This window comes from Podarcis bocagei, assembly GCF_964188305.1.
Source record: "Podarcis bocagei genome assembly, chromosome: 1".
NCBI classification, from domain to species: Eukaryota; Metazoa; Chordata; class Lepidosauria; order Squamata; family Lacertidae; genus Podarcis; species Podarcis bocagei.
The window spans coordinates 95,918,507-95,931,771 of NC_138125.1; the positions used below are offsets into that span (position 1 = coordinate 95,918,507).

Consider the following 13,265-nt stretch of genomic DNA (forward strand, 5'->3'; position numbering starts at 1 on the left):
GAAAGTCAGAATTAAAACCAGTTATTGCAGCAAGAGCAATTACGATTCTTGAAAACTTGAGTCAAGTCAGGAGCTGACTTGACTCTGAGCATTCCACAGCATTATTCTGCTTTTTCATCAAAAAGAAAATTATTTAGTGCTTTTCTATGGGTCTTCAGGCTCCACTTAAATCCTGAGATATTTAATGTCTCCAAAAACTGATAAAATCTTCAATTTGGATGAAATGTCTGCCTAAAGGTTACTGCCTTTGTTAGTTTGTCTGTGCATTTAGAGATAATAGGCATATCGGTTACTTCATTGAAAGTGGTATCAGAGAAGTGTCTGGGGAATGCATTAATCCATATACATAGTTTCTTGTTAAATGCATGTTAACACCATAGGAGCCTGTGCCAGCTAACAAGCATTTTGTGTAATGCAGATACATATTATTTATGCATATAAATGCTGATTTCCAGCCACATCCTAAGATCCAAATTTATGAGGTTAATGCTAAAAGGGCTTTTGAAGTCATTGCTTTGTTACCTATTATTTGTGGTGTATTTAAGGATAACAAATCAGTTTTGGTTTCTCTCAGGTTCTTATTTTTCCAATCGTAAGTTCAGCTAGCATTTTCTTTAAAAGTCTGAATGCAAATTGATAACATTTCTGTGCATTTTTCTCCTAATATAAACATTTTTGTTTATATTGGTGCTTCATTGTATTATTAATGCTTATTATTATATGTATACCACTTATATCCCAAAATGGCTTCTATTAAATTAATACATAATTAAAATACACAATAACATTAAATCATCCTTAAAGTATACAATAAAACAATCAATTAAAAAGCATAACACACAATTAAAACACTTAAAAACAGTTAAAACTACAGGTCTGTTTTCAGAAGGCAGCAGAATGCCAACACTGATGGGGCTTCTCATATTTCAGCAGGGAGGGTTAACAGGCAGGCAAATCAGACACACTCCATCCAGTTCACCCTTTTCGATCTCAGTAATACAAGATAGTTTGGTTCCCTCATCCATTGATGGGTAAGGTCTTATTACTTACTGATCTGTTGTTGCATAACAGCAACATCAGACTATAGAGCCTGGAGGATGCTGTTAGCCTGCATAAAGCTATATCCAGCTGCAAGTGCATGGCTTTTTATTAAGGAGTACCCATTGTCATTTGTTAGAAGGCAGTATGTAAATACTGTAAATGAATGAATAAAGTACCCAGGGTGGAGGAGTTACACAGCTCATTTTCTAGGTACTCTGTCCAGTGGAGGACAAGCACCTCACTTCACCTTAACAAAGGAAAGGTACACTGCGACACATGTACTTAGAAGCACTGAGCCCAAATTTTCAAACTCTGGATGATGGAATGGAAATGTCTCCAACACTTATATCATATTTAAAGGTTAAATCTGCTAAACCTGGCCTCCTTAGTTGTACCAACATTTGTAACCTTGAGGGAAGATTCAGCCCCCTCCTCCGCAGATAGATGAGAGAGATGTGGGTTGATGTGCCTCATTTCCTTGGCCAGCCCTAATGCTGGAATGTCTTTGCACAATTGTCCCTATTCTTACTGTGTTTATGGCAATTAAGCTAATGCCTGGATTTTCATGGGAGATTCCCAGAGAGAATGGGAAAAGGTACTAGATGGATACACAAAGCTATAGGAAAGAGGTTAATCCCTATTCCTTCGTTTTTCAGCAAACCCTTTAGGAGATTACTGTAACATTTCCTAATTGTAGTAGCTTAAATGCTCTACCCTATGATGATGATGATCAGCACAATCACTATTATCCCTGAATCCTCCAGACAAATTTCATTTACGAAGAGCTTTGCAAAGGAGGACATGTATTAAGTTTCCAAGATGATGTAAAGAGTAATTAATGTCTCTAGAAAATGTGGATGAGTAACTGCAAATTCCTTTATCCTATTTGCTTAAAGGCTCATCAGAACATAAAGGAGTTGCTGTAGTGTAGCAGAACAAATTTCTCATTCTGGCCACTAGTGGCATTTGTCCCACAACTAACAGCGCAATCCTATGCATGGGAGAAGTTAACCCTGCTGACTTCAGTGGGACTACATGTATGTAGTGTCACGGTCTGAGTCATATGAAACCATTCTTGGCTTCAGTTTTCATCCCATGGAGGTGGTTCTCTTACTGTTGTTGACATCCATCTGTCTTGGGAGGAGTGTACCTTTGAGGGTGAAGTCAAACTGTTGGAAGCTTGCAGTGCCTGCTGTGGCTGTAGAAATTGATGCAGGAGAGACATGTTTTGTTGCAGCTGGGGCAGATGAAGGCATCTGGTTTTGCTGTTGCAGATGCACCATGATGTTTCTCTTACTAGGCTGGGTGAAATAATGGCACTTTTGTGTTAAGGTAGCCATACCGCCAAAGTATCATTTGACATACATCTCAAAATCCATCATTTGTAATATATAAGGCCTATTGTCTATGAATGTATTGGCCCAAGGAGTTTGCAGTATGAAGAAAGTCAAATTGTCACAGTAGATCATCGTCTGTTTCAGTTTGCTCTCATGAAATGACACCTCATTTCTTCTCAGGCTATGTAAAATGTACAATTCCTGATGCAAGTGCAAATTTATCTAGCAAGTGAAAAATGGTAGTGTATGGACTCCCCACAGTTTTGTTGCATCAAGCTTACATCCCAATTGTATAGGGCAAGTATCAATATGTGGTAGATCAAGACTAATCCAAGTGTTATGTATTCTACATTTAAACAATGGAATGTATATAAGCAAGGGGGAGGAATGTTGCAGTCATCTTATGTACTGTATCTAAATATCATTGGCTTGAGAACTGCACCAACTATTTAAAGAGTGGGAAGTTGAAGTGTCATTTTTATGTATTATGCACACATGCAATGGCAACTTGAGGTTTTGTCAACATGTCAACAAAATGAAGAATGACCCACAACACCAGTCCATGTTGCTAAGGTCACCAACCAATTTTGCTGTTGCATGCAACATTTAGCTGCCTTTCCTGTTGCTAGAACAGGCAGGTGTAAAATTAAAATAAAATGGGCTGCTGTGCTGATCGCTAGTCTACATTTTAGGGGTCAGCTATACACTGTGCACAATTGTGTGTACTGCAGCTCTGAAGTTGTTTTCTTTCTTTTAAAAAAAAGAAAAGAAAAACAGTTGGTGTACATTTTGAACAAAGAATTGGGTGTAGTGCTTCATCACTGTTACAAGACTCAAATACTTCCCCAATGGCTTTATAAAAAGTATGTGATTTGGATAATAGTAGGTGGTTAAACACACACAGTATTGCTCAAAACTACCTTTTCAGAATGTGTTTTTAAAGTATTATTAGCATTAGCATTAGCATTAGTGTTGGGGCAGCATCGCACAAAGTTGCAGTGAGGGACTATCACTCAATAGCGGACCTCATGTTTTGCATGCAGAGAGTTCCAGGTTTGGTATCTGTCATCTGCACTTGGAAAGTCTCCTCTTGGAGACCCTGGAAATCTGCTGCCACTCACTGTAGACAATACTAAGCTACATAGACCAATGGTCTGAGGCAGCTTCCTACATTTATGCATGCCAGGTGATTTATTTATTTTTTTGGGGGGGAGGGAATTAATCATGACAATATTCTTTTGGCAACTGGCCAGAATTTTTGTGTGTGTGTGTGTGTGTGTGTGTGTGTGCGCACACACACACACACACACTCATGTGCTGATGGTGGCTTCTCATTTGGTTGGCTGATATTTTTCAAGGTCTTAGGGATTGGTTACAGGTCTGAGGGTATTGGCGGCGAGCCGGCTTGCGGCTCGGTGGCGGTAGGCATTGGCCGGGGTATTGTCATGCAGATGAGGTTGGGGGGGAGGAACGCCATCACCTCCCCCAATGCTTGAAGGGTAGTTCGTTAAAGGACTCCGAGGGGCGACGCCTCGTCCGAAACCTACGGAGGCTAGGGCCTAAAGCGCGCCCCTGAGCGGTAACCCCTCGGGGAGCGCCTAGGGATACGCATCTCGGGTGGCTCCCCCTGTTGGTGTTTAACCCTTCCCGGTCAGACCGGATAGTCGGTTAGGGGCCAATGCCTAAAGCCAATACCCTTCATTTCCTGTAATCAATAAAGTTGTGGCCATTTTCGCCCATTAACCTAAAACGCTGTGTCCGTTGTCTTTATTTATTCCACCTGTGGGGGGGGGAGGGAATAGCCACGCAATATTCTTTTGGCAACTGGCCAGAATTTGTGTGTGTGTGTGTGTGTGTGCGCGCGCACACACACACTCATGTGCTGATGGTGGCTTCTCATTTTGCTTTGTTGCTCTTTAAGATACATTTTCCATAAATTTGGTATGATCCTGTCAGTGTGAAACAGTTTCAACAGAAAATGGAGTGGGTTTGCTTGCCCACATATGACAGAAAATAGGAGTGCATGTTCCTCTTTTGTTTCAACTCCCCAAAGTTAAGAGTTTTCTTAAATCACATTCTGGTAACTGAAACTAATGTTCCTTTTGGGAGGGTACCAGACCATCATTAGGAGAAGCCACATTATGCTCTTTCAGTTACGTATTTTTAACTAAAATCTCTCCTGATTGTACTTACTCAAATCACTGTTGAACTCACTTCCTTTTTTTTTTAACCCTCACCTTGCATTGGTGGGTCTCTCTACACAGTATGTTTCCCCAATAGTTAATTCAATTCTACAGTCCTCATTAAATGTTTATTCTAGACTCTCACTAATCCAGACCATCTGCTTGTAGGGATCAGTTTAAGGGCTATGTAAAAAGACATTTTTTAAAAAGGTTATCAGTGTAAACAAATCAATTAATACTGTAGGCAGATGATCTGGCACTGGTGGCCTTTATTCCGTAAGCCGTGGGTTATAAACTTATCCCAGACTGCATTTAGTGACTTCAGATTGATTCTCAGAGCTGGCCCTGATTTTGGTGACTGAAGGTGATCTGGGATAATTTATATTGTAATCCTGTTCACTGTGTTATTTACACTTCTTGTCTGTTTAAGTCAGTAACAAGCCAGACAGTTAGAAGCTGGTGATGCAGAAAAGATATTGATCACCAAGTAGCTGGCAATTAGACACAGAGTTTAATATTCTTGGTATTGATTAGTTGTGCTTAACCGTAGGCTCACATAGTAACAAAACTGCAATAGCAGTGCTGGTGGTGAGATAGAGAGAAGCTACATTAATGCCCCCCACCAAAAAAACAAAACAAAAAAAACCCCAACCTAATGGAGTTACTGTGGAACTCAGAAGCTGTTTGAAATACTTATAAAACTTTTTAGCTAACTTGAATCATTTCATACTCCATGTATTCCTCAACAATTTGGAATCAGTTGTTCTCTGGTGTTATATCTCTCCCCAACCTTTCATTTTTTAAGAAAACATACCCCACCCCCAATTCCATTCCATGCTGTATGTACAAAGCAAACCCACTACAAAGTGCTGCACAGGTCAGTTGGACCTCAAAAACAGATTCTGTCCTTAGGGTTAAATTCTATCCCAAGCTGGATTTATCTTTACATAGAAGTTTTAAACGATTCCATAATGCAAATTTTCAAGAGTTGTTTCTAATTTATCATAGATATTATTGAGGTGGTGGAAATTTCTTGAGGTATCTTTTAATAATAATAATAATAATAATAATAATAATAATAATAATAATAATAATAATTTATTATTTGTACCCCGCCCATCTGGCTGGGTTTCCCCAGCCACTCTGGGTGGCTTCCACAGAAACCAAAAAACACTAAAATATCATACATTAAAAGCTTCCCTGAATAGGGCCGCCTTAAGATGTCTTCTGAATGTCAGGTAGTTGTCCATCACCTTGACATCCGATGGGAGGGCATTCTACAGGGCGGGCGCCACCACCGAAAAGGCCCTCTGCCTGGTTCCCTGTAGCTTCACTTCTCGCAATGAAGGAACCGCCAGAAGGCCCTCGGCGCTGGACCTCAGTGTCCGGGCAGAACGATGGGGGTGGAGACGCTCCTTCAGGTATACTTTTTGTATAGGGGTAAATTAGATGTTAGCTATTGGGATACATTGGACCCCTTCCATTATTTACTTTGAGTTCAGTAACTCACCTGGCATTTTGGTGGTTTTCAGATTTGTTTTCTCCTTGTTTTTTCTGTGAGCCTAGTTTTTCACCTATGCATCTCTCTTATTTTTTTTACAGGGCTTTCTTTACAGAGGAATTTAAGTTAATATTGTGAGGCCTAGTGTACCCTAATAGCTTTTGGGGGGGTTGTTGCTTTTTGTGGAATGTGATACCAATTAAATCAAATTTGGCATTAAACTGGATGGCGGGGTAGGGGTGGTGATGGATTTCTTGAAGATCCGACTTGCAGAATCTGCAGTCAGCGCCTCCATGCAAACAGGTGTAATTGAAACATATGGACTAGTTACTTCTTTTCGTTTCTAATGACAACTGATTTCTTTAAGGATGGTAAATTTTGGTGATGAGAGCAATATATGATGTCCTGGGGGGGTAGTTTCATGAGTCTCAGCTGGAAAGGGGATTGCAGTAGGGCTGCTAGTGAGAATATTGAACAGAAGCCATTGGATTTCATGTAGCTAATAAACACTTTTGATCATGAAATAAAGATAGGCTGTTTCTATTTGTGAAATGGATGAATCTGTTTCTATATAGACAAAAGAAAAAAGAAAAAGAAACTCGGCATTTTGCAGCACTGTTTCCAACTATTGTAATAACTGTTCTAGTAAGTTACTGGGAAAATATATCTAGAAGTGTAAATATTCAGCATGGGAACTTGCATTCAGAATTAAGTTGCATTCTTACCCATTAAGCAATGGATGACATCTGGCAAGTGAGCCACGTGTGGTGCCTGAAGCTATTATGTGACCCACGGGCTCTTATTAAAATCTGAAGAATCTCATTTTCAATTAAAATCATGAAGTAAGTTTCTAGGCCTCAGAGGTACAAAGATGTACATTTAAGATGTAGTGCCAAAATGCTAAACAGCTGGCATCAAAGAAGCAAATAAAAGATACCAGTTTATTGATTTTCAATTCTCATGGTTCCTTCATCCATATAGTAACATTTTCTAAAAGCCAAATAGGACCTTACATATTTTAAAGTAACAGTTTAAGACTTTATGAATAGCAGAGAAAGTAGAGCAGGAAAATTTATTTAAAATATTAAAATAGTATGCCAAAACCAACTCAGGGCAGGTACTTTTGGTGAGATTTGGCCCATCTCACGGGAGAAAAATTGTTCGTAGGTAAACTGTATATGCTACATATGCACAAATATTGAGTTTCCATAAGCAAAAATAATATTTTTAGTGAAAGAATACATGAATGAGTTGTCTAAAGTGTGTGTGTGTGTGTGTGTGTGTGTTGAGTGCACCACAGGAGCTACTGTAAATACATGCTTGTCAATAAATGGCTTGTGGCCGTTGTCCTCGTTGGACTGGGTGTGCTTAGGACTCCAATCTTCTGATTTGGTTTCAGACTGTCTTTCAACTCAAGTAACTTAGAACATGCTGTGTGAAGCATAATGGTGAAGAAGAACACATCTGAGGTACAGAGCCCTTTGGCTTAACTATGCTAATCAGAGGTTATCAATCAAGGTGTCTTTTCTTTTTTTCTTTTCTGGCAGGTCCTTGGCTGGATCCGGAATGGAGAATCAATGCTCAATGCCAGCCTTGTCAATGCAAGTTCACTGTCAGAAGCTGAGCAGCTCCAGAGAGAGCACGAGCAGTTCCAGCTGGCCATAGAGGTAACCATAATAGGCACGTTCGGATTTCCCTTTCCGCAAAGACGAGGCCACCTCCTTGGGCAGAAATTTAATGGTGATGAAAGTGCAAGGGACCAAAAACAAGATGCTATTTAACAGTGGGAGGAGACTACAATTGTAACAGATAATTTACTATCAATAGCTAAGCTTTCCTGTTACTTGACAAAAATCACAATACATGAAGAAGCTGCTCATTTCCCATACCACCTTTGTAATTCCTTGCAAATGGTTCAGCAAAAATATAAACTAACCCCCCAAAAGGCAAATACTCATGGAAGTGAACTTAAAGATTGGAGCATTGGATTTCTTTTAAGCCTTTACAAAACTTGAATAGCACCTCTATCTACCTCTGCATTGGGCGTTTATAGGTTTTGATAGGCAATACTACTGATAGAAACCTCTTATCCTCTTACAGGCTTGTTTTGTTGGTTGGAGAGGAATTAGGTTAAGGGCGCATTTATGCACATACACAGGCCTGTCAAAGCATCAGTCTGATTTGTTGCAACAGAACAAAAGTTCAGAGGTTAAATAGGCACTGACTGGAATGAATATGTGAGGGCCAAAGAAGTATGCAGTGAGCATAAATTGTGTCATTATTTAGTTCAGCAACACTGAAGGTCCACAGGTTCCTCACCCTTGGCTTGAAGACTGGGACAGATAGTCAAAAGCAGGAGAGCAGTATGTACCCTGCTGTATTAGTCACTTGGAAACATTTGCCATTTATTTATTATGTTTATATCCTGCCTTTCTTTTAAAGAATTCAAGGCAGCATACATAGTTCTCCATGCTCCTCCATTTATCCTCATAGTAACCCTGTAATGTAGGCAAGGCCAAGAGATAGCTATTTCTCTGCATTAGGTAACCCTTGTTACTTAGAGGTTTGTGGTTTTCCACTCCAGTATTTGCTTATGGATGGAGTCAGAGGTACTAGAAGTGACTGTTCACTTTAGTGGTTGTAATAACATGGCACCATGGTGGTGGTGGTGGTTCTTTTTTTAATTCCCATCTGCAAAATGCAATGTCAAGTTAAAGCCTTCATGGGCTAGAATAGTCATCCAGGGTAGGTTTTTTAAAGTCTGTTTTTTCTCACATTAGTAGCAGTCACATATGCACACAAATAGCTCAACAGCGGTGGGTCGAAAGCGACTTTTATTGTCATATGTGAAAATACCGTAAATTAAAAACAAACAAACCAGGAAATTGTATCCCCCCCCCCTCTTCTGATTCATCTGAAATAAATTAGCATTGTCTTGGTATATGACCATTGTTGATGTTCTTGGAACTTCCCATAGCAGGAATAAATAAGTCACTTTTCTGAAGAGGTATTAATCATCTCTTAATGAGCATCTGACAAGACTTTACATTATCCTGCCATATTGGCAAACCCCAAAGGGAAGGGAAGCCTTTTATCATCCAGTGGAGGAGGTTACCATTCAGCTGCATCTTGGCAGCCTTAACCAGGCACCTCTGTGGAGCAGAATACACATTTCCTGTTAGCACAGCTTTCCACACTTCAGAGATGCTTGTACTTGGTATTAACTAAGAGGCCCACAGTGAGACATAGGTTCTCACGCTGCCAATGGGAGAAAAGAATTTTGTTCAGATATGGGAATACCAGATTAAATATTGATGGTCCTTAAAATCTCAGCATGTAACTAGTATCCAGAAAAGCATACAGTGAGGCAGGGAAGGTCTAACTGTTGATGGGGTTTCCATTGCAAATTCTTTGACATCTTTTTTAAAAACAAGCATTCTCATTATCGTCTGGGCAGCCACCCCCAACTAATGGTATCTGGGAATTTTCAGAATGTGTATGTATATATGGGGTGGGGGGCTACTGCTTTTTATGCACTATGCAATTCAACATGGTGTTAGAAGAAACTTTTGAACTAATTTTCAAGTTTAGGGGTTTAAAAGGCTTGATTTATTGCAGTGAACAAAACCTGTATTGTGGCCATACTTCCTAAATTATCTTTCTTAAAATGGTCCTAATAGTGTTGTACGTTCCAGGGTTGTGAGGAGGGAAAATAACAAAGATTTTAAAGCAGTGATTGCGATAGAAGTGTAGTGGAAATTATTAATAATGCCGGTGTTACCTTTGTTTAAAAGCTGCCTTGAATATTTCATAGAAGAACGGGGTATAAATATTGATAATAAATCTGGAATAAAAATAAATATGCCCGTATGAATCTGCAAAATGTTTAGTGATGAGAATCTGTTGGTTGTGGAAAACACTAAAAATGTTTCATTCTCTCGCATTTTCATTCTCACGCTTCACTTCACCTCTTTTTACCATATGCCTGGCCCATCTGTACCAATCTCTCTTTCCTCCCCTCATACACAGTCCCTCTTTCATGCCACTTCCTTGCAGAAGACGCACCAGAGTGCCCTCCAGGTGCAGCAGAAGGCGGAGGTCTTGCTGCAGGCTGGGCACTACGATGCCGATGCCATCAGGGAATGCGCAGAAAAGGTGGCCCTGCACTGGCAGCAACTCATGTTGAAGATGGAAGACAGGCTGAAGCTGGTTAATGCATCTGTCGCTTTTTATAAAACCTCAGAGCAGGTGAGCCGAATGATGTGCAGTGATACTTGTAACTATTTTAAAAATCCCATAGTATTCATTGTCATAACATTTTATTTAGGGCAGCTGTGAATTCAAATCTCTGAGCTAGCCACATCTTTATATTGCCCACATATTCATTGATGCTGTCTGAATCTTACATAGTCCTAGATTGAGATTCATTAACTACAAATCCCAAGATTTGGGATCTCCTCCAAACCTCCAAAGTTTTGAGCCAAAACAAATTTTAAGCTATTGGCTCGGCCTTCTCCACAATGGATGCATATTGTTGCTCAATGTACTATATGAAAGCGCATGTGGTCAACATCATTCAGACTGTATTACCGATACATGAATTTTCTGTATGAATAACTTAACTACCTGCAACCCAGGATTTTCCTGCATGGTTTGAGCACAATAACCTAAACAATTAAAATACATCTCAAGCCCTTTCCAAGGCATCAGTCCTAAATTCGATGCCCTTGACTCACAAATAAGAGAACTGGCTAGCTCAGCACCATAGCTGACAAATGCTGACTTGTTGCCCCATTGTCAGCTGGGCAGACAAAGAGACCATTTCATGAGACCAGGTGAGTCTCAAACCTACAAATCAGTATATTATTTTTCTTCTGTAGTTTTAGCACAACTTGGAATCCTAAAGTTCTGCATCATTAAAAATCCACATTAGGAAATAGGCTTCATCAGCCACGGGGCCAAATTAGGTTGGAATTTTCTCTTTAAAAGGTCAATTAATATTTCCCAAACTAATATGTTCTGAGTTAGGAAGCCCATATAACATTTGTCTGTGAATCTCTCCTTTTCTTGTCTTTTGTTAGCTTTCTAGGTTAATGGACTTGTAGTAGTTTCTCTGTGTTTCTGGATGTAGCTTTTATGGCTGAAGTACTGTGTCCTTATGCCTCAGGTTTGCAGTGTGCTAGAGAGTTTGGAGCAGGAATATCGAAGAGATGAAGACTGGTGTGGAGGTCGGGATAAGCTTGGACCAGCATCTGAAATAGACCATGTCATACCCTTAATCAGCAAACATCTGGAACAAAAAGAAGCCTTTCTCAAGGTCTGTTGTAGTCTTCCTCTTTTCTGTAGTTGTTTTTATTTGTTGGTAACTGAAGATAGCTGTGGTGGAAACCTGTCAGCAGAGCATGCAGATGATGTTCTGTGCACTGTCATTTCCATATAGAACATACCTGAATATAATTTTATGGGAATCATAAGAACAACACAGTTTTTGCATGCAGTCATAGTGTAGCTTTTCTCTAAATGTTTTATGACTGGACAACTTGCACAATCTTTCTCCAGAATAGAGATTTCCCAATTCCTCCCCCCACCCAATCCTCATTTTGACAGTCAGTTCCAATACTACAAAAATGGATATTCTGCCCATACAAGTGGCTGCTTCCACAGGCAGTGTAATGTGGGACCAATCAGCTTGTTCCTTCCCTTTCATGGCCTGAAAGAATTACAACTTGTGATTTTTTTTTTCAATTCATGGAAGGGAACAGGAGAGCTCATATTAATCTGCTGTGCTAATGTTACGTCCTTCACATGAATAGCCTGCTCATGTGGGCAGTGCCTTGTGCATTGGATTCCAGTGCCTCATTTGAGCCAACTCTTTAGTGTTGCAAAAGGCCAGGTACAATTAGCAGATGGAGAGACAAGGGTTTGTAATGTTTCATTGCTCTTTGGCGTTAAAAAGGAGTAGAGGCCTACTAACCAAGCATGAGAGAATGTGGCTTTGAGCAGATATCAGTAGTTGGTTTTGTTTCTGGGTAGATGTGAGGGCAGGAACAACTGTTTTCTTCTGCCCAGGGTCTCTAAGCAGCATTCACATTGAAAGGGTAAAGAACTCAAGGTGCATCTTTTCTTCCTGCCCTTATTGTTTCCCTTTCTCCCAGATCTCATTTATCTGGCTCAAAGTAGCTGCAGTTGGAGAAAAAGTTCAACACTCAGTAGTCAAGCACATGATTTACATGCTGACAGTAGTATGATTCAATTCCAGGAACCGCTAGTTAAAAGGAATTCAGAGCTGGAAAAGATCACTACTTTTTGACTTATGAGAACTGATTCCGGGCAGGATTGACCAGAGGAACAGACAATGTGGTACCCTCCAGATGTTGCTGAATTAGAACTCACACCATCTCTGATTGCTGGCCATGCTGGCTGGGGCTGTTGGGAGTGTCCACTGTCATCTGGAAGACACTGCATTGGCTGTCTCTGGGATACATGGTACTGTGGCATATTAACAATTGTTCTGACTAGGATATGGCAAGGATAAGGATAAGTTCCTGGCTGCTGTATATTCTGTTGCAGGAATGCAATGGCAAGAAGTGACTGGCCTTTCTTCCATGTATCCCTAGATCTTCCCCTCAGCAAGCCATAGCTTGTATATAAATGTTAAATAATTCTTAACACCTTTGCTTTTCAAAGTTGCATACAGATAATGTAATGGTATGTTTTTGAAAGACTGCATTCCAGAATAAATCAACTGTCACCTTCTGGAATAAAGATCAAGATGTACAATCTCCCACTAGCGGTGTTATGCTTTTGCTTTTCTACTGGAATCAGCCAATTTTTTCCACATAGCATTTTCTCTCCTATCATACCCATTCCCAAGATGATGGATGTGTGTGACTGCAGTCTGAGTTTCTCAGTGTTTTCTCATGCACGTCAACATCCTTCAGAGGTCAAATGAGAAAAGAAGCTCATGTCACAGTTCAGTGGTTCCTCTGTGTTTTATTCTTCTGATTCACTTGTCAAAAGGGTAACTGTTGTGCTTGGGGGTGGGGGGGTGTTGTTTACTGCCCACAGGCCTGCACACTAGCACGAAGGAATGCAGAAGTGTTTCTCAAGTACATTCACCGAAACAACGTCAGCATGCCAGGGGGAGTGAGCCATACGAGGGGACCTGAGCAACAAGTCAAAGGTCAGTGTGTTTGTTGGGGA

At 40.2% G+C, this 13,265-nt stretch overlaps 1 protein-coding gene across 15 annotated transcripts in view; it reads left to right on the plus strand.

The window, feature by feature from the left end:
• KALRN (kalirin RhoGEF kinase) overlaps positions 1-13,265 on the plus strand; it is a 501,553-nt gene that overhangs the window by 346,581 nt on the left and 141,707 nt on the right. For 13 of the 15 annotated variants that reach the window (XM_081188021.1, XM_081188031.1, XM_081188017.1 and 10 more), the window contains 4 exons: positions 7,610-7,729; positions 10,092-10,310; positions 11,230-11,379; positions 13,131-13,245. In XM_081188021.1, the coding sequence (XP_081044147.1) occupies positions 7,610-7,729; positions 10,092-10,310; positions 11,230-11,379; positions 13,131-13,245 (604 nt within the window). The remainder of the gene's footprint in view (positions 1-7,609; positions 7,730-10,091; positions 10,311-11,229; positions 11,380-13,130; positions 13,246-13,265) is intronic. The other 2 variants (XM_081188033.1, XM_081188038.1) reach the window with 1 other exon arrangement.